General features: G+C 41.3%; 6 protein-coding genes and 1 long non-coding RNA gene across 9 annotated transcripts; 4 read left to right on the top strand and 3 right to left on the bottom strand.

The window, feature by feature from the left end:
- Nucleotides 1–2,094: 2,094 nt before the first annotated feature.
- Nucleotides 2,095–6,083, top strand: LOC140797635 (phospholipase A1 PLIP1, chloroplastic). Its single transcript, XM_073151241.1, has 6 exons — nt 2,095–2,764; nt 2,850–3,655; nt 4,249–4,755; nt 4,847–4,906; nt 4,989–5,405; nt 5,508–6,083. Exons 2-6 carry the CDS (start codon nt 3,014–3,016, stop codon nt 5,967–5,969), a joined length of 2,088 nt encoding a protein of 695 aa, XP_073007342.1. The 5' UTR covers nt 2,095–2,764; nt 2,850–3,013; the 3' UTR covers nt 5,970–6,083.
- A 2,107-nt stretch (nt 6,084–8,190) lies between these two features.
- Nucleotides 8,191–10,577, top strand: LOC140797636 (abscisic acid receptor PYL8-like). Its single transcript, XM_073151242.1, has 3 exons — nt 8,191–8,612; nt 9,023–9,238; nt 10,025–10,577. Exons 1-3 carry the CDS (start codon nt 8,340–8,342, stop codon nt 10,235–10,237), a joined length of 702 nt encoding a protein of 233 aa, XP_073007343.1. The 5' UTR covers nt 8,191–8,339; the 3' UTR covers nt 10,238–10,577.
- Nucleotides 10,578–11,182: 605 nt separating this feature from the next.
- On the bottom strand, nt 11,183–14,794 carry LOC140797634 (pentatricopeptide repeat-containing protein At4g01030, mitochondrial). The gene has a single exon (XM_073151239.1). The coding sequence runs from the start codon at nt 14,761–14,763 to the stop codon at nt 11,974–11,976; it is 2,790 nt and encodes a 929-aa protein (XP_073007340.1). The 5' UTR covers nt 14,764–14,794; the 3' UTR covers nt 11,183–11,973.
- A 568-nt stretch (nt 14,795–15,362) lies between these two features.
- LOC140797180 (uncharacterized) lies at nt 15,363–16,497 on the bottom strand. The gene is made up of 3 exons (XM_073150457.1): nt 16,135–16,497; nt 15,701–15,949; nt 15,363–15,608 (listed from the first exon to the last, which is right to left on the bottom strand). Exons 1-3 carry the CDS (start codon nt 16,495–16,497, stop codon nt 15,363–15,365), a joined length of 858 nt encoding a protein of 285 aa, XP_073006558.1.
- A 485-nt stretch (nt 16,498–16,982) lies between these two features.
- On the top strand, nt 16,983–20,646 carry LOC140797934 (uncharacterized). 3 transcript variants are annotated; one of them, XM_073151641.1, is made up of 8 exons: nt 16,983–17,331; nt 17,451–17,524; nt 18,117–18,197; nt 18,271–18,355; nt 19,002–19,099; nt 19,178–19,265; nt 19,801–20,155; nt 20,282–20,646. In XM_073151641.1, the coding sequence occupies exons 1-8, from the start codon at nt 17,062–17,064 to the stop codon at nt 20,530–20,532; spliced, it is 1,302 nt and encodes a 433-aa protein (XP_073007742.1). In that variant the 5' UTR covers nt 16,983–17,061; the 3' UTR covers nt 20,533–20,646. The 3 variants fall into 3 exon arrangements, with proteins under 3 accessions (XP_073007742.1, XP_073007741.1, XP_073007743.1); XM_073151640.1 differs by having other exon boundaries at nt 18,999–19,099; XM_073151642.1 differs by having other exon boundaries at nt 18,999–19,099; nt 19,801–20,040; nt 20,194–20,372.
- Nucleotides 20,647–21,369: 723 nt separating this feature from the next.
- On the bottom strand, nt 21,370–22,871 carry LOC140797898 (MYB-like transcription factor ETC3). The gene is made up of 3 exons (XM_073151589.1): nt 22,661–22,871; nt 22,454–22,538; nt 21,370–21,634 (listed from the first exon to the last, which is right to left on the bottom strand). Exons 1-3 carry the CDS (start codon nt 22,869–22,871, stop codon nt 21,514–21,516), a joined length of 417 nt encoding a protein of 138 aa, XP_073007690.1. The 3' UTR covers nt 21,370–21,513.
- On the top strand, nt 22,453–23,149 carry LOC140797899 (uncharacterized). Its single transcript, XR_012110739.1, has 2 exons — nt 22,453–22,588; nt 22,724–23,149. It is a non-coding gene; the product is annotated as an uncharacterized lncRNA (long non-coding RNA).
- The last annotated feature ends 229 nt before the right edge of the window (nt 23,150–23,378 follow it).

The following is a 23,378-nucleotide window of genomic DNA, read 5'->3' as shown; positions in this document are numbered from 1 at the left end:
ATCGATTAAGCAATTGTTTTGTTATCCAATTTATACCTATTTTGTTTATGGTGGCATTAAAAGGCTCCATCCAGATCTTCGGGTTCGAGCTTGACACGCTGTCAACTCACTAGCCCTTTGAGCAAGGGTCGGGTTCAGGCTGGGTTTTCTTTTGGCAGCTAGAACTCAACTATCAAGTACATAATGTGTTTTTAAAAATTAAATATATTTCGTAAAAGTAATTAAGAAGCATAATTAATTGAGAAATAAGAAAAGATATATGTATAAAAAATTAAATATAGGAAATGTTGCCTTGGAAAGGAATCATGACAGAAAAAACAATAGAAACTTTTGGGTCAAATTGTGCCGGACCTGGAGAGGCTAAGACTTGGCCCTTGGTCGATAGTTATGGCCCAAAATTTGGGTGGATTAGTCCCACATCGGGTAATTTATTGCAATCTTCGCTCCATTTAATATCTGCGATCTCCACTATAACGGATCACTAGACGAAGTGAGTGGGTTTTTTAAACCCTGGAAAGTCCCCGGGCCTCAATGCCGCAGAGATGCGGCCGTGGAGACGCGGACGCTTCTCGCTCTGAACTCCTTCCTCGCCATGTGTGAGGGGGCTGAGACACGTGTGGAGCCTTTTCCAAGGAAGTCTGAGCGGAAGCCATATATGGCCGAACTTCACAGTTATTCACTTTAACCCAAGTTATAAATTTGGGTTAACAGAACGGGGCTTACGATCTAGCGATCCAAATTTTCTTTTGCCTGCCCTGTATGAATGATACTCGTGGTATTCTACGCCACTATGTGGACTAAGTCAATGTAAAACAAGGGGAGAAAAATATTCTCTTTGGTTAAACCAAGGGGAGAAAATTAATTTATAGAGGAGAATTCGACTATGTAACTGCTGGTCCTTTTCCAGTACCAAAGCCAATGTTATCCTACGAAGCAATCAAATATAAAAGCCTTCTGTTAGCCTTATATGCGAGTCATAGTCGAAGTAAACTATAATTTTTACATAAATATTAAATTTAGCTTAATCTAAAAGATTAGAGCTATTGGCTACATCTCTTAAGAATTTGTATAAATATTTATACTTCTTCCTCCTTTTTCTACTGTAAAACTGAACCATCGTGTATGAATATGATATCCGATAGCTAGTCTCAACCATGCTTAATGTCGCACACATAGAATTACAAAGATGCCGCTAGATTCAAAATAGGAAATAATAATTAGTTATTAATTTAGAATACCTCACATATTGTGAGAAATTTAAGCTAAGATGTATCTTAGATTGAATAGTAATTTAGTAGGACGTTATTCATTTATCATATTTTATTTCATCTTCTGGGATTTTCCATTACACAGCATCGCATTTCGTGTGACCGGAAAATGTCAGCTCAACTGTTTATCTTGGTTTTTGACTAGCATTTCAATGGTTTAGAATTTATAGATACAGAGTTATCTCCAGCGTATAATAAGGATGAGTTTAAGGGAGATGGACTTTATCATAATGACTTGTATTAAGCGACCAACCACCTCGGCTAGCGCAATGAAGACTGCAAAGCCTCCCTCGCAACTAACCTCGACCTGATCCATCCACTCCCACCTACACACGTGTCCCTCCACTTTCTAGTTCAACTGCCTTCTATTTTTATTTTTAGAAAAAAAAAAAAGGAAAGAACTTTCTTTCTTTTATAACTTTTCTAACTAAAAAGGATAGAAAGAAAAAGAAAAAAAGGAAACAAGCTTTTCCACGGCGGATCCCTAAATCGAGGCTTCTCGCCGTGGGAAATCGAGGAGGGGAAACCAGCGGCTCTCTGCGACGCAGTTGCCTCGTGAGACACCCACCCTCGATTGACCGAACACTTGCCGCACCATCTCTGTTCGCCTGATGAAACGTCCACCGCCCTCCCCAAATTACACCATCCTACCCCTCCCGTCTTGTACTCTCGTTCCACGCAGACGAGAATCGCCAGGGGCATTTCGGTCAAGTAAGGACACGTGCTCAGATTCTTCACTCACATGAAGGCAACTGAGAGAGATTAGAGCATCTGGGATTAGATTAGGTTATTGTTTATAAAAGACCAACCGACTAATTAATTATTCACTCTCGAATAGACTGATGCATTTATACTATACACACCAATTGGGTGTTTGGTGTATTGATCCAGCTCTCCTTCGGCTAGCTGCAGCTGGTATTCTTTTCTCCTTCCTCCAACCAGGTCCAGGTGCTGCTTCGCTGACTCCCCATCTCGCTTCCACGAGACCTCTTCCATTTTCTTGCACGCCTTCTTGCTCTTACTATCTAGTTGCACCAGCCTAGACTTATTGGCCTCCAACACGAGAGAAAAATACCCATATTTTATTCGTTTACTTTCTCCTCTCAAATTCTTATTAACTCAAGTTTTTATTATTCTTTAATTAACTCGTTATTTTCCTCTTTATTTCCTTGAGCGGACGCCCCTGTGTGACTCTTAATTAGACGGAGACCCCAAAGGGTGGTTGGGGTTTTGATTCGCTCGAAGAGATCGACCCCTCGATGACACGTGTAGTTGTTTGTGTACCCGCGCTACACGATAAGTTTGCGTTCCCTTGTTCGCTGCGATCTTTTCCTCCTCCCTCGGCCATCGCCCCGTCTGCTTTCCCTTAAATGCCCTCCGGAATAAGTCGCGTCGGCATTTATGAGCAACGGCGCCATCCCCGTCCGTTCCGCCACGTGGGCAGCGGATCGAGCTTCGGTGGGCTTTAGAGTTGGCATCTAGTAAGGGCAATCGTGGTAATTATGTCGTTTAGGTTGTCGTCGAATTAATCGTGCCACTCTTATGGTTTCCCTAATTTCTTACGAAGTGTTACTATTAAAGGGTCGTCACCTCTCGGGGAGAACGAAGGCGGGGACGAGTTCCGGCTACTAAATTTGATAAGATCCTAGGTTTCAGATCAGCTCCTACGCACGGTGGAAGGACCGAGAAGAGGGATCGAGGAGGAGGAGGAGGAGAGATCACCAAGACCGCCGTCTCCGGCGATCATGGCGGTGGCCATACCTGGTATGTTGCCGACGGCGGCGGCGGCGGTAATGGCGAAGGACTCCTGTTCCGGAGACGGATTGCGTAGAACGGAGTCCGCCGCCGACTTCGCCGGGATCCGACGGTCGAGATCGGAGCCGGTGCTGCGGTGCTCGCTGATAGTGCCACGTGCCGCCGAGCTAAAGAGCAGCCGTTCGGTCGGGATCTTCCCGTTCCAGCTCAATGGATCGTTCCTCCCCAAGTCGGTCAGATCGTTCCTGTTCGAGACGGAGGAGGCGGCCGCCGAGATGCAACTCGTCGATCCGGAGGACAGCGACGAGGACTTGCGTGCGGAGGAGGGGCTGGGGAAGAGGAAGAGGGCGAATTGGGTGGAAAGGCTTCTCGAGTTGAGGTACCGGTGGAGGGATCGGCAGAAGAAGGACGAGGAGGAGGGAGAAGGCGAAGAAGAGGAGGAAGGGGACGGTGACTACTACTGCGGAGCGAACTACGACTCAGAGGAGGAGGAAGGAGACGTGGGGCAGAAGAGCGAGTGGGATCGCGACTCGTTCACTCGGCTCCTTGCCCGAGTCCCGTGGTCCGACGCGAAGCTTTTCTCCCAGCTGGCTACCCTCTGTAACATGGCCTACCTGATACCGGAGATCAAGGTAACCTCCTCTGTTCTTAACTGTTTGATTTCATTCGAAGGGATGTGATCGCACGATCAGCTCTTTTTTATTCGCCTATCAATTCCATACGCGTTTCTATTGTTCAACTGTTCAAGTAGTTCAACTTAAAAACGACTTCTCTCTTTTTATTTTTATTTTCTCGCTAAAGGATATCATACAAAGCGCCTGAATCTTCCGTGACAGACCGAAATTGTTTTACAATACAAACAAAGAATTTTACATTGAACACCTTAAATTCAATGTGTCTTGTAATAGAATTTAGCCTGGAGTCTCGTAGTTAATTAATAAAACTGAAATTATCGAAATATTTCTTTTTAATGAGGTCTAATGTAAACGCATGCCGCATGATTGAACCTCAGATTACTTGTGTATAAGGAATAATATGTTAATTGCATTTAGTATAAGGCGAAATATGCAATGTATCTAAGAAACATGGTGTATGGGGAGAGGGGGACCCCATAATTCTAATGGATAGTGAGATGTAGCCATGTAGGTAGTTGTGCGAGCCATAACGATGGCTCAAATGAAGCTATTAGTGGTGTACTTTTTTTTTTACTTTTCTATTATTATAGGCGGAGGACTTGAAGAAGTACTACGACTTGCGCTTCGTGACCTCGTCGTTGGAGAAGAAATCGGAGGCCTCCGCCATCAAATCCAAGCTCGAGGTCGATTCAACCCAGCCCCCCCCAACCGCACCGGCCATTGCGGTTCGCGAACCACGGCGCCAGGTTCGCCCCTCCGTCGCGTACGAGATCGCCGCGTCGGCCGCGTCCTACGTTCAGTCCCGCGCCAAGGGCCTGCTTTCCCTTGGCGGAAAACCCGGGCCCCACCCGGATGATGCCCCCGCAGAGGGGACACGTTGCGAGGGGGCCGAATCCTCGCCGTCCGCGGCGGGCAATCGGGTGTACAAGTCCGAAGTGGCGGCTTACGTGGCGGCCTCGGCGATGACGGCCGTCGTGGCGGCGGAGGAGGAGGCGAGGCAGGAGGCCGCGATGGATCTCCGCTCGCTTCATTCCTCGCCGTGCGAATGGTTCGTGTGCGACGAGCCGGCCACTCGCACACGGTGCTTCTTCATCCAGGTGAGTGTCAAATTATTAAAATAATACCCTTCTGAGCAGCATCTTATAGTCTTAAATTTACTCTCGAGTCTGACGCAATTAAGATGGCCAGGGATCGGACTCGTTAGCTTCGTGGCAGGCGAACCTATTCTTCGAACCAACCAAGTTCGAGGTACGATTGCCTTTAATTATTTCACTTTAATATATGCAAATTTTTGCACTTTTGTCTGATTTTACCCATGAATTTTGCGAAGGACACGGGTGTTCTGGTGCACCGCGGGATATACGAAGCGGCGAAGGGGATCTACGAGCAGTTCATGCCCGAGATCGAGTCGCACGTGAAGGCCCACGGTGATCGAGCCAGGCTTCGTTTCTCGGGTCACTCCTTAGGTGGCAGCTTGGCTCTGCTCGTCAGCCTCATGCTATTAGCTCGCGGGGCTGTGGGACCCCTGGCCCTGTTGCCAGTTGTCACCTTCGGGGCGCCGTCCGTCTTCTGCGGGGGCCAGCGCGTGCTGGAGTCCCTCGGAGTGGACGAGGGCCACGTGCGCTCGGTTATGATGCACCGCGATATCGTGCCGAGGGCCTTCTCGTGCAGCTACCCCCACCACGTGGCACTGGTTCTGAAGCGTCTCAACGGCGCCTTTCGCTCCCACCCCTGCCTCAACAACGAGGTGCGCTCAAAAAAAAAAAAAAATTGAAAACCCCTCCTTTTAACCAAATTTATCATCTCTAATCCAAATAATTTACTCCCAAATCTGGATTCTATCAAGCAGAAGGTGCTCTACTCTCCCCTCGGCAAGACGTACATCCTCCAACCCGACGAGAAGTCCTCTCCATCCCACCCACTTCTCCCCCAAGGAGCAGCTCTCTACTCTCTCGACCCAGCAGACGCCAACTCCTCCCTCTCCAAATCCACCATCTCGAGCGCCCTACGAGCCTTCATCAACTCTCCGCACCCGCTCGAGACTCTAAGCGACCCGAGCGCGTACGGATCCGAAGGCACCATCCTGCGCGACCACGAGTCCATCAACTACGTCAAGGCCATCAATGGATTGCTAAGGCAACACACCAAGTCGGTGGTGAGGCGTTCCAGGGAGAAGAGGTTGCGGCTCTGGTGGCCGCTGCTCACTAGTAACCCAAACGGGTTAACGGGTCAGAGTTCGTGGGTGGGTCATAGTAATTCGACTGTAGAGAAGGGTGGGTTAGCGTCCAAGGAGTTGGTCACTGGGACATGAGAGGTGTTAATTTGGCGGTGATGGTGTTGGTCTTTTGACCTTGTACATGCTTTAGAATTCCGTTTCTTTTCTTCTTTTCTTTCAACCTTATGAAAAAAGAAATCGTACATGCAATCCATGAGACCATGAATAATTCACTCTCGAGTAGATCTAACATCGTCGAATCACTTCTCCATACATTTGGGGCTAAGTGGCTAACCAATCTCATAGCACTCACGTAATGGGCCTCAAAGTCTGGCATCTACGATGGGCCTTGAAGCCTAAGAAGCTCTGTTTCATATTGGCGTCTGAAATCTGAAGTCTTCCAAATTGCGAGCAATCAACATCAATGCTAGCATAAGGAAGCGAAAAATAGAAAAAGAAAACAATTATTGCTGTCACCTTACCCACACCTTTAACTCTCTTTTTTTTTTCTATTTTATTATTCAAAGAGCTCGATGACTATATATGGGTTGGACATAGATCAACCCTATTTTGATAGAGAGTCACTTAGCCTCACCCTACCAAGTTTTAAACTATTTCTCTCGCCGAGCTATTTCTCTCGTATCTACCAATTTTACTAAAATTGGTCGGTAAAGCTACTATTCCCGCTCCCCTCAATCTTGTGCTAATCAATAGAGATAAGGGAACAGATCATCTGCAGCACAGATGCAGGAATTATCTGCATTTGCTACTTGGCAGTTTACGATCGGTAGAGGAAGAGTTAATTATTCTGCAGCCGATCTGCTGGTACCAAGGACAACTAGAAGTCCTTTCTTGCTGTGGTGTCGACCGATCTCTCATCTAACCTTTATTATGTCGTGGTAGCTTCTGTAGCTTCTCTAGTTTGGTGTGTATATATATATATTTTTTAACAAGACCAAGCATCTTAAGAAGTCAAATACTTCAATGTATCTTTAAAAATTATAATCTTAATCCAACGACTATAATAGTCAGTTTTCATATCCGGTACCGGTTTCAAAACCACATTACGTAAGAAAAAGAGTATATTAGCTAAGGAGATTAATTACGTGTGCATAACTTCCCAATTTTCTTTTTATACCCTTGAAGATCTTAATCATTAGATCTTCATCAAAGTGATTGATAAACAATTAACTTTACGGTACCGAAGAAGCGCTCTAGACGTTTTTTTTCTTCCGTTAAAATTTCTCTCTTAAATATAATTATACCTTAATTATAAGAGATATCATTTAATATTAAATAATTTAAATTTAATTATTTGGAGATAAACTTCAATTTAAATATAATTCTCTATCTCTATCTATTAAATTTTAATTTAAATCAATCTTAAACTAATGGGAGATATATGTAAATAATAAAAAATAATTAAAAAGATAAAATGTAATTAAATTTTTATCAAGTTAATTATAAAAGACTGATATATATACGTTACTATCAGTTAATGATATATATGTCTTTTACTTAATAAAATATTAAGATAATATAATTATTAAAAAATAATATGTAAGATTATATATCTAAAAAAAATTATCGGTTGAACTGATAATATTTTTCATTCCTATTATACCCTTAAAAATCTTAATTATTAGATCTTTATTAAATTAATTAATAATTAATTAATTCTATTGCAAGGAAAAAACCCTCCAAAAAGAAACACGATGAGTAATGGCTCAAATTTTTAAGCCTTAATAAGATTCAAAAACTAGGCAACAATGATCTACGGTAGTACTAAGGCGAATGGAATCTCCAACGCCATTCAATGAGACCATCCAAAGTTGTGGATGGAATTCCAACACTTCCTGGAATCGATCCGTACCATGAAATGCGCATTTGACACCTTTCACCATCCGAGTGGCTCCGATGTCGACATCCTGACTGCCTTGTTGGGGACCCTACCTTACTACACTGTTACAACCTAAGTTAAGCCTCATTTGCTTAATAAACTTTCCTTTTTTAACTGCCGCAGAGTTAGATTCAATAGAAAGGATCAAATAATTATCTGAAGCCAAGCATCTTGGAGCCGAAACACGACAAGAAGTAGTACGACACAACTCACTGTCTTTGACTTGACATGCTAGTCGTGGACCACATGTCAGCCCCCCATTTGGACGTTTCTTGTTGGAATATATATATATATATATATATATATATATATATATATATAATAGAGAGAGAGAGGCACATAATTCCATTTTCTGAGGATGTGAGTTAAAGAGAGAGGGAGAATACAATGGTCACATTAGCTAAGCCTCTATCCTTTGACAATTTGGGTAAAAGTTTCCTGAAATACAAGGAGATAAGATAAGATAATAAATAAATGTAAGGGCCGAAGCGAAAAAAAAAACAGGTGGATGTGGATTGTGATTTGTGGGCCGATGGCGACAGTATCTATTAAATGTAGCTCCAAGAATGGAGCGAAAGGAGTCGTCTTCTCTTCCTTCCCTCCCTCCTACCCTCTCGCAGCTCGTAATGGTCGGAGAGAGGGAAAGAGGGGTGAGGGGCGGCGATCCGGCTGCGGAATCCGAGGGCGGTGGGTGGTGGGCTGACCAGATGGACGGACATGGATGCACCGGCAACGTGATGGAGGCTGAGTTAGTGCGCCGGCACCACCGCCACCACGAGCCCAGGGATGACCAGTGTAGCTCCCACCTCGTCATGCACATCAAAGCCCCCGTCCATCTCGTAATTGTTTAGTTCTCCAAATTTCTTTCTTTTTTTTTCGGATTTTGGGAGTGTTTCCGGAGATTAATTGGGATTTTTAGAGGTTTTCGCTGGTTCTTTAATAGTCAGAATTCATCATCTTCTCTCTTTTTCTTCGAACAAATTTGAATTTTTACGACATTATGCCCGAAGTGGAGATTTTAGTGGTTATTTTGGGATTTATAGTGGTTTTCTCAGTTGTTTAGATATCCGGGTTAAAACTTTCAAACTTATAGTCCGGTGATCGATCTTCTTTCCCTAGATGAAAGCAATACGATATTATGAGCAGTGCTGGATATTTTAGTGGTTTCTTTAGTTATCTGCTTCAGTTCCTGCGACATATCATAGCAAAATGTAGAACTTTTGGAGTGACTTATCTGAATGGATAATAGGTGTGGTCTCTTGTGAGGAGGTTTGATCAGCCGCAGAAGTATAAGCCATTTGTTAGCCAATGCATCGCACAGGGAGATCTTGAGATCGGGAGTGTGCGTGAAGTTAATGTGAAGTCCGGGCTCCCGGCGACCACCAGCACGGAGCGGCTGGAGCTCCTAGACGACGACGAGCATGTGCTCAGTATCAGGATCCTTGGCGGCGATCACCGGCTCAGGGTTGTGATTCTTTCCTCTGCTCTTACTACTATAATAATACTCAAGGTGCCTTCCTATTATTTATCTGCTGGTCATCTTGGTGGTAGAATGTGTTGATGGCAACTTTAGCTTGAGGATATTCAGCAGCTCTCCTAGATTTAGTTGTATGAACATGACTTTTTATTTGTAGATACGTGCCTGCCTTAATAATGAAAGTTAAATATTTAAATCTAATCCCCTCTCTTTTCTTACCTTCCGTATCATTCGTGTTAATGCCGAATTTCCTAATCATAATTAAAGGAGAACAAAGTAGAAGACTGGCATTTAGAAACATCTATCCCATTGATTCATCCATTTGTTATTGTTGTCTCTTACCTTTGCCACTTCCTGAGGAAAAAACTAATCAAATGAAAAAAGAAAAATTTATTGATGGTTATGCAGGAAGTGGATTACTCTTGAATTGATCGTTTTCTATTTTCTTAAATATGTGATAGTTCAGAGTTATCCATATTATTTATGCGTTATTGCAGAATCGGCAGATCTTATGAAAAGAGAACTGAGTAGAAGAGTGGAATTTAGAAACATCTATCTCATTAATTCGAACATTTGTTGTTGCCGTCTCTTACCTTTGCCAATTCCTAAGGAAAAACACAATCCACTCTTCAATGTTTAAAGTGTCCAGTAGAAAAAAGTTTTAATGGTTGCGCAGGAAGTGGATTAAATCTTGGATCGTATCATTTTCTAGTTTACTGATAACTTTTGTTCCAAGTTCAGTAAATTTATTCTTTGCCTAATTTTGCATTGCAGAATTACTCTTCTGTGGTTACGGTCCACCCTGAAATAATTGACGGAAGGCCAGGGACGCTGGTGATTGAGTCGTTTGTCGTTGATGTGCCCGATGGTAACACCAAGGATGAGACGTGCTACTTTGTGGAGGCCTTGATCAAGTGCAACCTCAAATCCCTGGCCAATGTATCCGAGAGGCTGGCAGTGCAGGATGCTGCACAACCCAATGTCTAATGACTTGGTGAGGTAGGTAGATGGAGATAACCCTGGTGAAGCTACTAGGTCTTTCATCTTGTAGATCCTTCAAGAGCCTTTCAGTTTGCTTGTAAGTCTGCTCTCTTTTTCCTCCTTTGGTATCATTTCCTTCCAAGAGAATTTGTTGGTGCTGGGTACCCCCTTCCCTTGGAACGAACATTCAGTGTCTGCTCAATTGGCCTCTTTAATTTCTTAATCTGAAGACTAGCTTGTACATGTCTATTAGGTGTTGTTCTATTTCATGTTACTATGTTTTGTAAAACAACCTATATGCTGTTTGTGCTGAAGAGGATTTACCAAGATAGAGCAGTTACTATTATATTCTAGGAATGAATCAAAGTGCAGACTTGAGCTCTGTAAAGTCTTATGCAGGATTGACATCTAATTGGTTCGAGTTATTTGTTTTCTTGTCGCATGGTAAAAGAAACGAAGGGCAATGGGAGGTCGGAATTCTCTTCCTTACCGTTTGATGTTTAAAAGAATGGAATGGGCTAATCTTCTGTGCCTCTCAGCCGGGAGACAGAAGATTTCTGCCATGAACTGCTGCTTCATGTAAATGGTGTTTTTGATTAGGTTGTGGTCGATAACAGTACTATGCAGTTCTGTGCACAACTTTTTGAAACTACAGAATGGAGGAAATAACTGAATCCCTTAAAATCTAGAAGTATATTATCAAGGGCTTTGAGTTTATAAATAATTTTACAGCATCAATTGACGGAGAATTCAGTCACAAATACAAGAATTACAGACAACTGAGTTAATGTCGCATTACTTCCTTCACTAACAACACATATATGAAGAGATCTTTATACATTCTTCTACCAACATTACAGGAATTAGCTTACAAATGGAAAAAGATACACTGTTTGAATCTGTAAGTTAATTCAGTAAGAAACATTCTCAAGTGATACTTCTGCCACCATATGTATCAGATTCCAATAATCTTCTGCAATTGAAATCATTCACTAACAACACATATATGAAGAGATCTTTATACATTCTTCTACCAACATTACAGGAATTAGCTTACAAATGGAAAAAAGATACACTGTTTGAATCTGTAAGTTAATTCAGTAAGAAACATTCTCAAGTGATACTTCTGCCACCATATGTATCAGATTCCAATAATCTTCTGCAATTGAAATCATTGATATAAATAACAACAGTACGACAGTATCAACAGCCTTAATTCTGGTTGGCTTTGCAAGAACACAAGCCAACGAAATTTTCAGAACTCTTCCTTTCTATCGGCAAAATTTAAGTCCTACAAGATTATCATCTATCATCGTAATATCTCCACGGTAATGGTTGAGAGAGCCTGTCTTCACTTTACATTCAAGCTTAAAAAATTGTCTGAGCACTCAAGCTGGAAGGCTCCCTCGTTCCTTCTCATATGAAGTAAAGATGACTCAATCAGGATTGAATTCACAGTATCAGGACTGAAGTCACGTTCCTTTTGCCTCCATCCAACAAATAAAGACATCATACTTCACACAATGAAAATTCATGTAAGCATATCCATATAAGCTTTGGAATCTAAAATCAGTCATATTATATAAGCTGGCTCCCCTAGTACTATCAGCTTCACCGTGATCTCAGTCTCTTAAAACCATGTTGCAGCTTCCAATTTATCTCCACAGCTTGTATTGGAGATTGCTACTTTCTAAACTTGCTTCTGTATTCCAATTCTGTTCATAGAAAACTTCTTTTGTTCTTCACCAGTAGTCATTGCAGGAGCATTTCCCATCCATAAAATGGTGAAATCGAACCCCATCCCTAAGAAAAATATCGTGACTACATATTCTAGACAAGTACTTTGCCATTGTATGGCAGTCATTGCACACTCTGGTGTTCTTGATCACCCTTATCGGCGTACTCTTATCGGTGTTGATAAGCCCATATGTGATTGCCAGCTTCTCAGTATGACTCATTAGCATCTTCTCCTTCTCCTCTTGTCCAACATTACGAACTATGCAACCGGTATCAGGTACATATCCTAATCTCCTCATTTCAGAGACTAACTGGTACAATTCATAGTATATTTCTCCGGTGTCTGGGTGTGGCATCCCTTCAACATCAAAAACATGAATTGTTTGATCAATCTGTATCCAGCTCCACCCAGCCCTACTCTTTACTCCCCTTGCATTCATTGCAACCTTTATATTCTCAGCATCCTCCCATCTGTTCTCATAGGCATATAAAGTCATCATCAGCAAATAGTTTGCAGAATTATAAGGCTCTAACCTGAACAGGTGCTTGGCAGCTGCCTCGGCAAATTCTAGATTTTTATGATTTCTGCAAGCTCCTAGCAGAGCACCCCAAACTCCTGCATCCGGTTCAAATGGCATGCTCTGTATGAAGTCCATTGCTTCATCCAGATATCCACCTCGAGCAAGGAGATCAACCATGCAAGTGTAGTGCTCAAGGGTAGGGGTTACACCATAACAGTTCTTCATCTCGTCAAAATACTTCCATCCTTCACTGACTAAGCCCGCATGTCTGCAGCCAGAGAGCACTGCAGTGAAGGTTATGCCATCTGGCCTGTTTCCTGACTGACACATCTCATCAAAAAGCAAAATTACTTCTTTACCTTGCCCATGGGCTGCAAAACCCGCAATCATAGCATTCCAAGAGGCCAAATTCTTGTTTTGGATCCTCATGAAAACATTGTATGCATTCCTTAAACTAGCTGACTTAGAATACATGTCAACGAGAGCTGTAGCCACAAATATATCGGTATCGAACCCCTTCCTCAATGAAAAACAGTGCAGTTCCCTGCCCTTCTTTAGCAATGCAAGACCAGCACAAGCCCGGAGCAGGCTAGCAACAGTTACTGAGTTGGGCTGAATTCTTTCTTTTTGCATTTCAGTAAAGAAATAAAGAGAGTCCTCATATGCTCCATTCTGACAACAACCGGAAATAAGAGCGGTCCATGAAACAATGTTTGGCTTGAGGCTGTTCATTTTGATTTGGCGAATTAGCAACATTGCTTGTGTGCTCAGTCCATTCACGGAGTATCCTGAAATCAAACCATTCCATGTGGTTAAATCAGGCTGCAAGCCTTCCATCTCCATTTGTTTCAGAAGATCCAGAGATTCACTGAATAGTCCTTCATGTGCATAACCTGAAATCAATGAATTCCAAGTAGGAACATTCCTGTGCTTCATAGTGTCAAAGATTCTTTGAGCTTTAGTAATACTGCAGCACTTTAGGTACATGTCAACTAGTGATGTCCCTACATACAAATTGCACCCAAATCCATGTCTCACTACAAAGCCATGGATCTCATTTCCGTATCTGAGCAAACCCGAATTGGTAACTGTCCGAAGAACACTTGTAATGGAGGTCGAATTTGGCCTTAAACCTTCCCTTTGGATCATTCGGAAAAGTTCAAAAACATCGTGATTGAGTCCATGGCGAGAATAACCAGATAATAGAGAATTCCACGTCACCAAGTCCGGCTTCATGGCAGATGAAACCATACTATTGAGTAGCTCCAAAGCATCATCCAGAAAACCATTAAGAGAGCAACAAGAGATCATGGAATTCCATGAGACCAGACTCTGATTTTTAATGGACTCAAAAACTCTTCTTGCAAGTTTTATTGCAGAATTCTTAGAGTACATGGTGATCAAAGAATTGCTCACCAATATATCTGATGAAAACCCGGATCTGATAACATACCCATGTATTGCCTTTCCTTCTTTCAAAGCCTCAAATTTCCCGCAGGCATGTAAGACTTTAGCTATTGTGACTCCGTCGGCTTTGACACCTAAATATTGCATCTTATGGAATAACTCAAGTGCTTTAACCCACTCTTCCTTCTCTACATTCAACACCACCAATTTATTCCACAAAATAGCTTCTTTAATGGGTATTTCTTCAAACAACTTATCTGCACAATCTAAACTACAACAATCTGCATAAAAGTCCATCATAGAGCACTTGATGTAGGTTTCACTATCCAACCCCTGTTTAATAAGCAAACCGTGGATTTGCAAACCCAACCACAAACCCAAAACCTCTGAACAGATCCTTAAAACAAAAACCAGAATTCCGACACTAAACGCCACCCCAATCCTGTGCAATTCCCGGAAAACTTCCAACAACTCATGCGGGTTGCTACCTTCGCTCTTGAAAATATCAATCAGATAACTCCAAGACAGGGCTCCACACTGCAGACCCATGAAGAAAACCATGGCGGCGGATTGGTAATCGCCAAAATTTAAGTACATTTGGATCAGCTTATCCGTGGTCGGAGTTGAACTCCATCCTGCTGTGGTTTTTATAAAGTGGGCATGTACTTGTTTGACTGAAAGCAAGGAATTTGCGAACATGGGTTCAAGTGTGAGTGAAGAATTAGAAGGTTGAGTTTCAAAGGCGGTGTCTTGGATTTGGAGAGCTTGGGAGATGGGAGTAATTCTACTTCTCCTTCTCTTGTGGGTCGAGGAGTTCTTGGGAGAAGAAGACGGCATGAAACGAGACAGAGAGATGGCTTGCTCCATTTCGAGTGGGAAAGAGAGAAGGGAGAAGAGTTTGAGCTCATGGCCGGGCAAAAGCGATGTGTTCTTAAGCCGAAGCTTAGAATCTAGTACCAGTTATTTGGATAAGGCCACTTACTATGTGACACGTGTATTTTGTGCGGTGTAGAAGTCCGCACGTTCCTTCGTATTGTGCGGGGAGATCCAGGCCGTTACTCGGACGGATCACACGCCTGGTGTGATTATTTGATGTAATTTACCGATTTTATCATTTTACACCCTATATTATCTGTTTACGTCTTTTTACATTAATTACTGCACATCTAATTTGAGTTTTGTTATTTTATTTGTAAACTATAAATACTAGGGCCATCGTTATCTTTCATGTCTCAAAAACTCCCACAAAAACTGAAAGAAGTATAAATTGAGAAAATCTTATATAAATTAATTTGAGAACAACTAAATAATCTTTATTTTATATTGATCTAATTTATTTCATTATATTACACAATTTACAACATCCACAAGCACAAACAAAGTATAGCAAGCTTGCCAATCTATAACAAGCAAATATTCAGCCATGCATACACAACCAGAAGCTCACTGTTGTTAGCCGCTCTACCTCATGGCTTAGGAACTGAAGCTTGTATCACTTCCTCTCCGGTCCTCGTCGTCCTCCGAGCCGCCTCCCAGTTGAGCGGAACTCGACCTTCTCTATCTCTACTTAGTCTCTCCTGAGCCCCACCCCGTAGCTTCTCCAGCCTCAGCCCATCAGTCTGCTGCATCTTGAACACCTTCAGCACATTGAATAGCCCTCCCGCGAAGAACAGCAAGCTCCCAAATACACACAACCACACCCAGCTCCTTGCCTGCGTTAAGTTAATTCGAAGCAATTTACCAAAGTAACAATTAATCCAAGACGTAGGTGGATTATATATATAATAGAAGCTAGATAGCTTACTATTATCTTGAAATCATGGCGAACAGGGCCTAAGACGTAATGGCGATTGAAGAAACCGCCGACCAAGAAAAGCAAGCTCCCCATGAGGAATGGGACGTGGACGGTTGATTGGAGGATTTGAGTGTGGCCATCTGCTCTCTCGTAGACCTGGCAAGTGTTGAGGATGTTGCCTAACACCCATAAGAGTGGGCCGGCGATTAGTGTGTTCACTGCATGCATTTGTAGCCTATAACTGTGCCCTTTATCTTCCTGTGTACTCAGAAAATATATAGTGGAGTGTAAGATGATGAAATTTGACTGCACGAGTTATGTTTATTTAGAGAAGAGACAGTATTGACAGATCAAAGTGAATCAATTAACTAATAAGTTGTTGATCATCACCTTTACCAGTGGCTCAGTGCCAAATTATGTTAAAGAAAGTAGTAATATTGTACCTGAGAGAGTAATAAGATCACTCCTATGATGGTGAGTATAGACCCAAACAGCTGCACCAAAGGTGCCATGAGTTCGACGAGCCCCAACTGGAGATCATACCGCAGGAGTGTGAGACGGTAGTCGATTCCGGCAACATGCGCGACGAGGTCGTGGGCGTTCACCGCCGCCATTAGAACCAGACCAATGATCGCCACCACCAGAGCAGCACTGCTGAGCCCCCCACGTGGCAGCTGCGCTGAGAAGCCGACGAGGAGGAGGAAGGCTGCGAAGACGTAGAGGCCGGCGTTGATGTACTCCCACCGGCAGCGGACGCGGTAGGGCCCGTAGAGGCGGCTCTCCCGAGCTGTGACGAGCTTAACCATGGCGGTAGTGAACGGATCGGTGGGTTTGAGAAAGGTTTAGTGATTAATTTGGAGGTGGAGAAGAGAGGAGAGGAGGGGATGCCAGATGGCACTTCGAGGTGGGGAGAAGAGAGGGAATGGATACGTGGCTTCTTGCATGGTTATCCATTGAAACTTACGTCGTATTGCGTTGAAATTGGAGTTTCTTATTTCTCGTTAGCAATATTTTTTTTCAGCAATTTTGCGTGGACTATTGTGTAGACTACGAAATAATTTTAATCAGAAACTAAAATGTAAAATATAAAATGTATCAGGTCTGATTAAGTGATAACGACGTCGAACTAATATATATATATATATATATATATGAGAGCTAAAAGAGAAAGGAAAAATTACATTTCACGCCCTCTATTTTACGAATTTAATATTCACATTTTATTCTTTGCATGTTTGCGTTTTGAACCTCACGTATTACAGATTTACAGTATGAGACTTTATTCTGGCGTGATATATAATTTTGCAAAAGTAGACTGACAGAATGACAACCCTATAACAATTTGCCCCTCTTTAATTTCCGGATCACCGATGACGGCGAGGAGGCGAGACCGACGGAATCTGGCTGGTCCGGCTCAGCCAGTCCGGTCCAACCAGCCGGTTCGAACCGCAGTCTCCGACGAATCCAAAGGCCGGACCTCTTCCTCCTCGCGACGCCTCCTCCTCTTCCTTCTAATTCCCTTCGCCTTCCTCGCCATCTATCGATTCAATCGCCGCTCCCCGGCCTCCGTATCGCCGATCCTCTCGGTTTACGAGCGTGGCCTCGTCAAGCCCGACGTCGCGTACCACGAAATCCTCGCCGTAATCTTTCGTTCCAATTCCTTTTGTTCCCTTTCCTTCACACGTTTTATTCGGTTGTTTATTAAAATCGCGGCTTATCTTCTAATCCTGGTTTCTGCGCTTGCAATTGGTTAATTTAGGAGAATGCGAAGGTGTCAAAGAACCTGTCTCGCCGCCATTTTCCGAATCCTGTACTGGCTTATGTGACTCCTTGGTAAGTTTATGTCTTGTTATAAATTGATGTTATTCTACTTTGAGATTCGATTATCACAAAATGTCTCTACGGTGTTCATTTATATTCGTTTCTTTATCCAATCTTTGGCGGAGTTGCATGGTTTAGGCTGTGGTTGACCTAAATTTTTCGATCAGTTCTGTATTTGGCTATAAAGATCCCTTTTTTTCTTACAAATTAGCTGATTGTCTAGTTTGGTATTGTTTCTTTTTAATTCTCTTCTCCATGGAGAATCGCCAACCCAAAAGTTTACGAGGAAACCTAATTTAAGCTATTCTCTTGGCAAAGTTTTGGAGTGTAGTTTCATCTTAACATCGTTGAAACTTAACCTAACCTAGCTGAGACTGGTTGAAATTCGGTTGTCTCCAAAACTGCCAAAATGCCAAAATCAAAGTTATCGAATCTGTTGAGCCATCAAAAAACAAAAAAGGATTAAAGGTTTTCTAATTTGGCTTAGATCTTGTTTTTATTTTCTAAACGATGTTATTTATCTTGAAATTTCATAACAAGTGTGCATCGCGTATGTGACAGTATATAGTGTTTGATATCTTATGATTGGCAATATGCAATGCAGGAATTCTAAAGGCTATGACATGGCAAAGCTGTTCGCTCCTAAGTTCACACATATATCACCTGTTTGGTATGAGCTGAAAAGGTAATCTGGTGAAAAACTAACTACTAGTTACTTCCTACATATGTTGCTTAATACTTAATATGCCTCTTCCCAGTGAAGGGAAGAAGCTCAGCCTGGAAGGAAGGCATAATGCTGATGTTGGATGGATTTCTGAACTTAGACGGAATGGAGGTTCTCTGGTAAGCTAAAGTTCCTCTTTTTTAGGACAACTTTGAGCATACTGGAGTTGATCTCTTCTTTTCAACTTATAACAATTTTCCTATTTTCAATTCTCAATGTCTTGTTTAGAGTATGTTCAGAATGTAGATATGTGTATAATTTTTGTATCTTTTGTATCTTTTTTCTTTTTCCATATTTTGTAACTTTTGGACAAAGTACTCAGCTACTGCGGGTTCTGCTCCAAATAATTAAAATGGAGCTTTGGTAAGTGGGTTAATCTAATTTAGGCCGACATGTAAACCAACCAAACTTTTGGATGTTCCAATGAGAAGATGGACTACATTTCTTTTTGTTTCAACATTTCCCAGGACAATTAGGTTGAGACGAGGTTGGTGTTGATCTCTGATGGGGATACTGATTGAGGGCCTAGTTTAGATTTCAATTGGTTGGTCTCTGGTTCAGCTAACAGAAGTTTCAGCGGAGGGCTACTTATCTTTAGTTATTCACCAGAACATTAGGTGGTCACACTAACGTTGGACATAAACTTCCCAATTTTAGCTTTTCTTTTTCTGCATAAGATTCCCTATTTACAGAACTGTAAATTGTCCACCCATTCCCTAGGCAAGAGAAATTTACTGTTCCATGTATTCTTTATTTGTCTAGCAGGTGGTACCAAGAGTTGTCCTTGAAGCATTTCCTGCAGAGATGCTCTTGAAGAAGAAGCAATGGAGTAAAGCGATTGACATAATAATAAAAGAGTGCAAGTAAGTTCCTCTTACTATCACTATTTATGTGTTTGTAGGACATAATTTTTGGGTTATCATCTTGCTGTCAGTGAATAGGGACTTGGAATATGATGGCATTGTGCTGGAATCCTGGTCAAGATGGGCTGCCTATGGTGTTTTGCATGACCAGGAGTTGCGTACTATGGTAATTTCAAAATTGGCTCTATGTTACGTTAAAGGATTGGAGATTCACTGTCTTTTTTTTTTTTGCTTTTTGCTTTTTGGTACTAATTCTTGCACAGCATTATGACAGAAAGAAGGCCAATGTGTTTTAAGTTTAGAGAAGAATTCTATGTTCAATTAATATGCTTTTGGCATTTAAATCTGACTTCATCTTTACTTGTCTAATATAGACTAGAAGGTAATTGTAAATGATAATGACCTTGATATTGGTATGTGGCAATCAGTAATGTATGCACAAAATAGGGATGCCCACTTTCTTGTGCATTCTATATGCTCTACCAGGACTGAATCATTTATGTTTTTCACTTCAACCTGATTTTGAAAATAAATTTCTTCTAGTCATAAAATTGGCAGTGTTGAGAATTCTATAAAAAACCGAATTACTATAGTATATCTGATCATATAAAAACAGAAATCTTATACTATACCCCTTTTGTTTTCCGTTCTAGATTGTACATTTTACAACATATATATGACGCATCTCTCGTGCACTATAGGCGCTTCAATTTATTAGGAAGCTGGGAGAGGCTATGCATTCAGTCAACTTGAAGACCAATGTGAATCATCATTTAGAATTGATTTTTGTCATCCCGGCTCCACATTCAGAAAAGCTCTCTGAGCATGACTTTGGACCAGAAGATCTTGAGCAGGTTGCTGATTTTGTAGACGGTTTCTCTCTCATGACTTATGACTTCTCTGGACCACAAAATCCTGGTCCAAATGCTCCTTTGAAGTGGGTACGTTCTTCCTTGAACATGCTTCTTGGTGATAAGGACTTTGGTTCTCCTAGTCGTGCTTCCATGATCTTCCTCGGAATCAACTTTTACGGGAACAATTTTCTTCTATCCAAAGGTAGATGTTCAAATTTTGGTAAATATTTGCATAATCAGGATATTGTTGCGTGTTGCGACTTGTGAGCATATTATTTTCACCGCATTCCATCTCTTGGACCCAACTGGACGAGAATTTACTAAACAGGATTAGGTGGTGGAGCCATCACCGGAAGGGACTTCATTTCATTGCTGGAGAAGCACAGGCCGGCGTTGCAGTGGGAGGAGAAAAGTTCCGAGCACCTTTTCATTTATTCACATAACAACCTGCGGCATGCGGTGTTTTATCCATCATTGATGTCGATTTCAGTACGTCTGGATGAAGCCCGAGCTTGGGGAACTGGCCTATCAATCTGGGAGATTGGACAAGGCCTGGATTACTTTTTTGATCTTTTATGAGCATCTCTTCTTATCTTTGTAAACTTTTTTTGCAGCAGAGATTGTAGATTAAGACGCCAAATAAATGAGAGAGTGTTTGCTACCAACTACTATAAAAATTTTGTTGTTAGAGAATGATGTTTTTATATTTCAACACTTCTGGATTAAAATACTTTGATGGGCTTATTAAATAGATAGAGATTTTTATATTCTAGATTACGGACAGAGTATAGTTGGATTCGAACTAGGGAATCTTAAGGTGTTCGACTCCTGGTGAGACCCACAGATGAAATTATTTGCTTCAACTTTTAGTCACAATCCTTACAAGGTTTAACGGATTCACTGTTTCCTTTTTCTGGATCTCGACAAATCTTTCAGATAAGTTCCTTATCAATTTGTCAAAAAGGACCGCTATTCATCTGGAAGTCCTCATCTCAACAGTGGACTGGCAGACGAACGATCCACGTTTTATTGTATATAATCTAAGCTATATATGCAATTATTTTTAGCTTCATTAACAAATCCTACTCTTTTTGTTTGTTGAAAATTATTTTCACTTTTATGTAGATTTGCCAAAACCCACCCAGTAGGATTTTTGTCAAATACACCTTACAAAGAGAAGGTGATCAATGAATACGTACAAATAAGAGTGAGACCAAACGTAGGTATCATAATATTATAATACTATAGTATGCTTGCCAATATTTTGTAATATATTTATATATATAGTGAAATATATATTAATATAAGCTCTTCATCTAATTACATATATTTATGATGGTCTATAACAATACATAAATTAGGGTGAATTAAGTCAAACTATTTTTTGAGCATGAATCGCAAAGCTAACCATGAGTAGAGAGTGGACAGCATCTTACTATTTTACATATGAAATAAAACTTACAAACAATTAAACCAAGAAAAGGGTAATAAAATAACGATGAGGAGTTCAATCCAAAATGGCCAACTAATGCCATTATACTCTATCTTCAAGCCTAAGTTTCACGCAGCCTCTCTTTTTTCTCGTCTATCTCTTGTTAATCCTTTTCCACCCCTCATTATCCAAAACCTCTCTATTTCTTCTGGCCTCCTTCCTGGGATTCTTCCAGCTATGAGCTCCCACCTACATATATGATATTATGAAAGAAAGATAAAAAAATTTAGTACTAAATGTAGCATGTAGACAAAAGTGGGAATCGATAAATATAAATCTTTGTCTTCTTCTTCTTCTTCTTCTATAATAAATTATCTGGGAGGAGGCAATGCAACAACTGATTATTTGAGTTGAGACTTACTTGGGCATAATATCAAAGTAATAATGATATCATTTAAGGGCAGAAGAGTTTAATATATAAATAAAACTTTAATAAAAACTGGTTCGTTAATATCAATCACCCAAGAGGGATTAACTGCTTTGGGTACTATTAGCCGTATCTTTAGGCAGGATATTTTGCTACAGCGTACATAGTCTGTAAAAGTAATGTCTAGGCCAGAAGATGTTGGGCTTTATTCCATATAAAGCATATAAAGGCATGGACCAACCACAAAAGGACTTGCCCACCTTTATTCAAACATTTAATGGAAAGCTCAGCAGTTGATGTAGCATTCATTGCCTTTGATGACTAAAGCAGGTAGCACTAAGTAATCTACTTTAGTTTTGGTTTTGGTTTAGATTTCGGTTTCGGTTTTGTTTAGATTATAAAAGATTGAACTAAATGTCTTCTGTGAGCTAATAAGAGATCCTGAGCTAGTAACACCTCTAACAATTAAATCAAGGTGGTGTTAAATAGAATATAATCTATTGCTTTTATACTTTTAGCGAGATTGCTGAATAATATAGTGTCATTATTCAAATGCTATTTCGGAAGCTTTAAGGACATTAGGAAGCAAAGAATGCTAAGGAAATAGAAAGATGAAGAAGATATAGTATAAGAGGTTTTACCTCTCTCCCACCAGCTTATGCATCCTGTAAACAAGATCTTCCTCTTGTTCTGACATGTTAACGATCTGCCACTCAATCCTACCAACTAGGACAGAAAACAAAATACCAAAAAGAGAAGGAAGAAAAAAAAAAAAGGTACAACTGTTGTGAGCTCAAAGCTTGGAAAAAAAAAATCAGAAGTGGATGAGTGTAGAAACAGCTTAAGACCTTGAAAGTTATCATCAACAGTTCTGGATTGCTTCCTTTGTTGACGCTTGTCCATGGCAACAGGTAGAAGAAGGCGTTCCAGTAGAAACCAATGGGAGAATAAAGAAAGCCTTTGAGGCGTGGGGTAGCGAACATTGATGCTCAAGTGATATATGAAGGGTAGATTTTCAGCTACTCCCAATAGCACGGGGAGGCAGACAGCTGCAGCCATAGTTGCCTGAATTTCCTGTACTGGATACTTTGTCGACCACTACCGGCCGGCAAGGACACTGCGACTGCAATTGATCTATTGTCATCATCTAGCTCCTTTTGTGGCTGACGGGGCGATCACCGTTGATGGTATGTTACAGCTACGGTCAAATTAGGACTGGATCCCCAGATCTGTGTAGTCTATTGCATTTTGTTTTCTCTGACTAGTTAGCTGGTCGGATGGCATCTAGCTGAATACAGCTCCTTCGCTTCAAAGAAAAAAAGAAAAAAATTCTAGCACCTTTTCTTTCTCTTTTCATCTCATGCCTAGAAAATTAAGTTCTCACGAGTTGGCTCGGATTTTTATCTCATCCTAATGTTGTAATGTTTTCTTCTATGGTTTAGTTTCAATCAGAAGTACATTTCAGTGTCCTTTCAGCTTTACAAGGGCAAGATATTCAAAAACTTGGCCCTACTGCCTAAAAGAAATTATCTTTGGAGCCCTTTGATTTGATTTCATGTTATTTCA

Source organism: Typha latifolia, chromosome 11, assembly GCF_019914945.1.
Source record: "Typha latifolia isolate L0001 chromosome 11, TyphaL0001v2, whole genome shotgun sequence".
Classification (NCBI taxonomy): Eukaryota; Viridiplantae; Streptophyta; class Magnoliopsida; order Poales; family Typhaceae; genus Typha; species Typha latifolia.
Note: the sequence above shows the minus strand (reverse complement) of the source record. Positions and strands in the feature narration are given on the sequence as shown.